We start from the raw sequence: 7,161 nt of genomic DNA on the forward strand, positions 1-7,161 counted from the left end.
CACCCTTTACACTGCGTCCAGCAATTAAATCAATAATTTTACCATCGCAGAAGAGGTTGTATATGTCTGTTAGTTTGCAGGATTACGCAAAATCTAGAGGACAGATTCATACAATGGAAGGATGTGGTGAGGGTCAGGGAAGAACCCATTACACTTTGGTGCGGATCCAGATCAGGGGGCAGATCTAGGATTAGTTTTTTCACTTTCTGTGTTTTTCAACATTTTCGTCAATTTCAAACGTGTTTCGGAGAGAGTATTTATGAGTGTGTGAAATTTGGTGCAGATCCTAATAAAAATCTGCATCTAGAGAAATAAAAAGTGGCTTCATAAGGGGACTGTCGGGCGTATTTATGGGTGTATTGCGGCTTTTTGTCTTACTTGTTGATTCTTATTACAACATTGCATGTTTTATTGTTTCGTCTACCTCAGTAGGCGTTTATGTAATTCATGATTTTACGTTATTTTACTTATTCATTTCATGAATGAAAGTTGTTTCTTCTTATTCCTATTGTTAGCATTATTAGTAGCAGTAGTATGCAATGTACTACTAATATTATATTGCAAGATACATTATATACTACATAATATTACAAGAATAAAGCCGTAATTTAATGAAAAAGGTTATAATACAAGAATAAGATCCTAATATTACAACAATAAAGCCATAATTTAATGAAAAAAGTGGTAATATTACAATAATAGTCATAATTTAAGGGAACAAAATCGTATTATTGCAACAAAATCGTCGTAATTTAATGAAGAAAGTCATGTTATTACGATTATTAAGAATAAAGAAGTAATATTACAATATTATTATTAAAAGTAGTAGTAGTATCATTAAGTAGTACAGTACCACCCACTTTCTTGTCCATAGACAAAGTGTTTGTTTATTTATTTAATGTTTATTTATTATAATTTATTGGTAGCCTGTGGTCACCTGGACGCAGCACGTGTTGGCGGCAGCACGGAGCCCGTAGAGGAGCTGTTTCCATGTCCAGCTTCCTGATTAGTTCCTGAACAAAGTGGGTGTGATTTTTTTAATAGTTTTTAGAGAAGCTGCCGCCGGGAGCCTCCCTTTCCTCTGCAGCAGCCAGCGGGTGTGGAGGTCCGAGGCCCACTGAGGTGAGTGAAGGCGTCAGACACCGAAGTGAAGCTCAGAACATGAAACTGGTCAGCTGCTTTTAAAACCTGGTTCCTACAGGAGGTTTGTGCTTGTGCAAGCAAGGGGGTCATTATAATTAGCTGCTTGCTAACCTGCTAGCCTCTGATCCGGTGAGCTAGCTTCTTCTGTTTCTCTCCGACAGTGCAGGTTCATTTCTTTATCCCGGGAGCACCATGGCCTTCTCCAGACCTTTATGCTACGAGCTGCTGGCGGCGGTGGGCAAAGGCTCCTTCGGCACCGTGTACAAGGCCCGAGAGGTGGGGGACGAGCCGCGCTTTTTGGCGGTGAAGAAGTTCAAAATCTACGGAGACAGCTCAGACAGCGGGATCCCGGCCTCCATCATCCGGGAGGTGGGGCTGCTGCGGAGGATGCAGTTCTTCAACCATCCCAACATAGTCAAGTTAGTTTATTGTCTAAACTTTATTTTGTGTGTGTTTGTGTTTTGTTGTTTGTCAACTTTAATCCTTCAAGGACTCACGCGCACGCCCAGCCAACGACCTACTCGCAAACCAAAGGGAAAAAAACGCTCTGTACCTGGACCAGTTTAAAATGTAATGTGCCTTCCTGATGCACGGTCTGAGTTACTTTTCATTATGAATGTATTTCTTGCTACTTATTTCATGAAAAAGTCGTAATACTACAAAAACAAAGTGGAAATTTAATGTAATAATGTTATATCATTGTATAATACAATAAGTGGCCAGGAGCTCTACTCCTTCTGGACACATCATCTTGATGCTATGATCTGACTTGATCTTGAGAATCTGACTCATTATTTCTTGAGAAACAACCAAACCTCTTTGAATAACTCACCAGATGTTACCAAATGATAGCACACAGTGGACCACTACCCAACATTTCCTCCTCCACAAAAGAGGCAACTTCCTCCAAGTCTGTGGTTTCTTTCTTCAGAATAAACTCCGTTTTTACACAATCATTTCAAAGTCCTGATACTGATGAGCTGAAACATTTAGTATATGGTTATTTTGGAAACAAATAAAAGTTAAACTTGATGCAAGATGTTCCACATTCCTCATTTTAATGCAGGCGACAGGCTGACCCTCTATTCCCCCTCGAAAATATAACGTAGCTTAAAATTTTGATTGAGAATTAGTAAAAAGATCTTCATGAAGCAAACAGAGAGTTAGGACGTATGTGGCAGTAAGGCCTGCGCCTGCTTTCTGTCACATGTTGGGTCCATATCTGGTTTAATCTTTGCTTTAATATGTGAGACTGATGCAGATGGAAGATCAGATTCAAACCCGTGGGCTGAGCGAGAGAGCCGAGCAGTGCAGCCATAAAGTGCAGACACAGCTCCCTTGTTGTTAACATTAACTTCCAGAAAGGTGTCGAGTCATGGAATCTGTGAAACATCTTTTCTGAATCTGAAACTACCTGAATGTTAAACTTTTAACAGATACTGAGAGAAGGAAGCAAAAGTTCTGTCTCTTTGCCAGCCATTCATTTTTTATCTGTTCATACTGAAAAATAAAACACTTGAACATACAGTTACCTTCCAGGTCAATTAATTCTTGGTATGCCACGCATATGTCACTTACTTACAGGCAAGTCATTTTCAACTTTATTTAATGGTAAATAATTGTTATAACTCTGTCAGTTCAGTTAGATTGTATATTGATGTGTTTTATATTTTGTCTGTCAATAACATCTATGATAAATTCCAGTCTTGTTTCTGTCAACATTTTTTTTTCTTTTGCACTTTGTGACTCTGTTCTGTGAGAGGTGCTCTATTGAATAAACGTAACTTTATTTTCTATTATGTTCTCCAGATCACAGCTAGCTTTGTTTGTTTTGCTATGAACCAAACATTTGGTGCCAAAAGAATCTAACTTGATACTTAATGTGTTGTTTTTCTCGTCTCATCCAGGCTGTTGGATGCGTCTGTTGCACTACAGGACAGGACCCTGGACCTGACTCTGGTGTTGGAATACATCGACCAGGACCTGTGCACCTACCTCTCCAAGGTTCCGCCCTCTGGACTGAGCCTTGAGCGCATCAAGGTGTGAACTCTTCACCAAGTCTGAAATAAACAACCTTTTCGCAGAATAAAATTTAACCGCCTCATGCTCTTGACATTTTGGCAACCTGTAAACCAAGATAATAGATGAATTTTGCACTTTCTTTGACACACTGAAATGATTTGTCTGCTAAAACTTCGGATATTATTGACCTTCAATCTTCAATTACCAACTTATGAGAAAGGAATTTCCATCATACATTCCTCTGACAAAATCAGGCAGCCTACCACAGCATGTCTCTGCACCTTTTCACAGGGTCAACCAGTCATAACCGTAGACTGTAAATAAAGATGGACAACGTGTCTCTTCAATCATGATTCAGTCTTAGCTGCCAATCAGGTAACAGATTAACAGATAAATGAACATTTGAACAAATAAAACAAGCGATCGAGATGCTTTGGCTTCCCTTTTGGGCAGCTGTCATGTCGTCCATCTTTATATACAGTCTATGGTCATAACATTCAGCCCAGCCTTAAATGGAAGCCGTCCCTGAGTTTAGACACCGCTCTTTCACATGACGTCCATCTCAATTCTGCTGTCTGTCTGCACAGGATTTGATGTCGCAGCTGCTGCAAGGTTTGGACTTCCTACACACAAACATGGTGCTGCATCGTGACCTAAAACCAGCAAACATCCTGGTCAGCAGCCACGGAGAAGTTAAGATCGCAGACTTTGGACTGGCACGCATCTACACCTATAATATTGCGCTCACTCCAGGTGTAAGTGAAGCAGCAGCTCAGAATGAAAGAGAACTTTTAACTGTCATAGTGTTGTATCTTACTGCAGTGATTCTCTCCTAAGTCATCCCGGAGCCTGGTTTTTCCTTTATAAACCACTGTGCTCTGTCTGTTTCTTGGCCTGAGGTGAAAAATGTTCTTGTCACTTCTCATACTCTTTGCCTTTGGCTTTTCATTTCTTTATTTTCTGTTGATGTCTGTTTGTTTTCAGGTGGTGACGCTGTGGTACAGAGCTCCTGAGGTGCTGCTGAACTCGGTCTACATGTCCTCAGTGGACATGTGGAGCGCTGGCTGCATCTTCGCCGAGCTCTTCCTCTTGAAGTGAGTAGAGCCGAGTCTGCCTCTGGCTGGAGGAGATATATGAGTGTAATTCTCAAGTTAGAGGTAAAATATTCTATGATTAAAACGTTGCCAAATAGGATTTTTTGTGCCTCGTGTCTTACAGACCCATGTTTCAGGGATACACAGAGGTGCAGCAGCTGTGGAAAATCTTTGAGTGAGTGTTGTTTTCCTTTCTTTATCCATAATGAAGAAAGGCAGGGATGTTATTGTACTTTACCAATGCTCAACCAGTCACACCTGAAAGTCTGAAACAAGGTTCATGTTTTTGTTACATTCTTTACATTGGATGTGGTTAGCTTGGGTTTCATATTGTAAGTATTGTTACGGAGCGCACTAACTTACGGCGTGACTTTTGTGTGACAAACATACGTCCTGTCTTCATCCCCTACATGGAATGTGTCTACTTATACCTGACAGTGATTTGATTGACTTTCTGTTTGAATGGAGAAAATTAATGAACCGGTTAGTTAATGTCGTTGCTAATGTAATATCATTATGGTATTACTACCAGCGTCACCAGCTTCAGGTGCAAAACATTAGTTTGAATGCGCCAAATGAATATACTTCTTGTTCAAACAGAGGTGAAGACTGCAAGGAATCCTACGAGTTTCTCCAGCTTCTTTTTCTTCTCTTGGCTACTGCGGTCTCAATTTCCTGTAATTGGTCCATAAGTCAATCCAGAGTCTATCCAAAAAGCGTTTACACACTACAAACAGAGGCAACTTTCACTCCTGATACTTTGGTTCTGATTAACTGAAAAGCTCAAAGTTCAGAAGTCCGGTGTGAAAGCCCAGCTCTTGTTGATTTCACAAGTTATTTAACAACCACTGAAACGGAGTTATCACACTGCTTTGGCAATGAAGTAGGTCTGTCTGTAGTGCAGTTGAAGGCTGATCTTTAAGACTTCTGTTTTTGAATCAATAAATAAAGCTTAAAGTTAAAAAAAGGTTGTCTGTCTGTCACAACCTCGTACAGTTTCCACTTATATCATGTCCGAGTAGCTTCTATGTTTTGGTCTTCACCGGTTTTAACCATTTTCCCCAGAGTTATCGGTTTGCCCGGTGAGGAGGACTGGCCCAGGGACAGTCCCATCCCATACTCAAGTACCTGGGGACCAAATATTTCCTGCACCGCGATGCTGAACAACGTGGGCAAAGAAGAGAACGAACTTCTCACTGTGAGCAAATGTGTTTCTGTTTTAATGAAATGTCCCAAACAAAAACAAACGACAAATGTTGTACACTCTAGATCATTGTGGAACAGAATCGTATTCTAGTGTATTGGCACTTAAAACAAAGTGCAGTCTTGGCAGATGGAAGATTGAGACAAATTAATTGAATAAATTTGCTAAATTTAACTAAATGAAAGGTCAGACGTTCAACATAGTAGAAACAATTCATCCTGTTATGCTATTTGACCAAATTAGTAAAATGTCTACCACATGGTGGCGCTAGAAATAAAGTCAGAGGATGACCAATGTCTGTTGGAACCATTCTTTAGGAATCATGATGCACCAAATTTCACAGCAGTAGACCGTAAATATAAATGAACTACATGACAGCTCCCAAAAGTGAATCCAGAGTGTCTTGGTCGCCCCCTGGTGGATGGCTGCAATATAGGTCATAAACCTTGCCTCCTCCATTTTAGTGGATGAGACATGGACCAAACTCAAAACTCAAAGTACACATTAAATACATTTTTCTTAGTTATGGTTTCAATCATTTTAGCTAGTTCTTATTGAACTGATATATGTTTAAGTGTTAATTTTCTGTTAGGTTTTAATTAGTTATTCACTGTTATTGAAACGAGGGGAAACATGATTGACAGCTGAGACTAACTCATCATTGGTCGAGTGTGTGAATTGGTGGGACCTCAATACTGTGGCTTTGCTCCACACCACAAACATTACTGCGCCGACTTTGCTCCAGATGATGTCGAAAGTGCAAAATGCCATCACCAGCATGTATTCACAATATTTTGACTTCATTTCTGGATAGTGGAAGAAGGTGGAGACTTGTCATCCATCTTTATTTATAAAGCTGCAGCCAGGTCAGACTAGGTGAGCAGGTTTAAGACATTAGTTTGGTAACTTTTCAGGATCAGACCACAGGTACGCCCCAGTTCTTTTCTCCAAGTCATTAATAACGTGCAACATTTCCTCACCTGCAGAAATGTTTGGCGTTCAAACCAAGCAGCCGCATCTCCGCTGCCGAAGCTCTGGCTCATCCCTTCTTCACGAAGGACTCGGTCGAGTCAGGAGCGGATTGATCTACTTTGGAACATTCATGCCAACACTCACAGTTCAAGTTGTGAGTGGGATGCAACATGTTTGAGTTACGTTTATTGAGATTTCAGCAAACCTGCAATTACCTCATGCAAATACTTTTGTATTTTGAAAGTGTACTCACACAAAGACATACTGCTACGTTGTTCTTGTTGAATGTTACAACAAAAAATAAGGATTCTCTTTGGCTGCTGACAGCACTATTATGAGCACTTTCACGATGGCCACTTAGTTTTGGTTCATCAAAACTTCTTTTGCTCCAGATTTTTGAATAAGAAAAAATGAAGTCTTTTTATTTGAGTAATTGTTGTGAAGATATTTGGAATCGTGTACTAGATTTATTTTTGTCAAAGGGAGTTTTGTTGTTAATAAAAGAAGTATTTCTATAAATAATTGTCTCACTGATCTGTCTCTGCTTTTTAATGTAGCATACCTGGTCTACTGATTGTATGAGACTTTCCCTTGTAATTGCACAGTTTGTACAGATGGGGGCAGTGCTGAAACATTTCTTGCATCAGGTGAGGAGGACTAGTTACACGGGATCTTTGATCTTCACGTTGTTTTGTTGAAGACCCCCAATTCCATGGCCAGCTGTAA

The 7,161-nt window shown here is 40.1% G+C and overlaps 1 protein-coding gene across 1 annotated transcript; it reads left to right on the top strand.

Annotated features, from left to right (window-relative positions):
* The first annotated feature begins 961 nt into the window (after nt 1–961).
* Nucleotides 962–6,826, top strand: cdk21 (cyclin-dependent kinase 21). The gene is made up of 9 exons (XM_034594588.1): nt 962–1,122; nt 1,305–1,562; nt 3,051–3,183; nt 3,753–3,920; nt 4,150–4,259; nt 4,384–4,434; nt 5,325–5,457; nt 6,450–6,626; nt 6,657–6,826. The coding sequence occupies exons 2-8, from the start codon at nt 1,336–1,338 to the stop codon at nt 6,546–6,548; spliced, it is 921 nt and encodes a 306-aa protein (XP_034450479.1). The 5' UTR covers nt 962–1,122; nt 1,305–1,335; the 3' UTR covers nt 6,549–6,626; nt 6,657–6,826.
* The last annotated feature ends 335 nt before the right edge of the window (nt 6,827–7,161 follow it).

The sequence above is a fragment of the Hippoglossus hippoglossus genome, chromosome 8 (assembly GCF_009819705.1).
Source record: "Hippoglossus hippoglossus isolate fHipHip1 chromosome 8, fHipHip1.pri, whole genome shotgun sequence".
NCBI classification, from domain to species: domain Eukaryota; kingdom Metazoa; phylum Chordata; class Actinopteri; order Pleuronectiformes; family Pleuronectidae; genus Hippoglossus; species Hippoglossus hippoglossus.

What these genes read in the sequence shown, in the direction of transcription:
- cdk21 (XM_034594588.1), top strand. Translation starts at nt 1,336, where the DNA reads ATGGCCTTCTCCAGACCTTTATGCTACGAGCTGCTGGCGGCGGTGGGC. An exon ending in TGAGCCTTGAGCGCATCAAG is followed by an intron (nt 3,184 to 3,752) that starts GTGTGAACTCTT and finishes CTGTCTGCACAG; the next exon opens with GATTTGATGTCGCAGCTGCT. An exon ending in ATATTGCGCTCACTCCAGGT is followed by an intron (nt 3,921 to 4,149) that starts GTAAGTGAAGCA and finishes GTTTGTTTTCAG; the next exon opens with GTGGTGACGCTGTGGTACAG.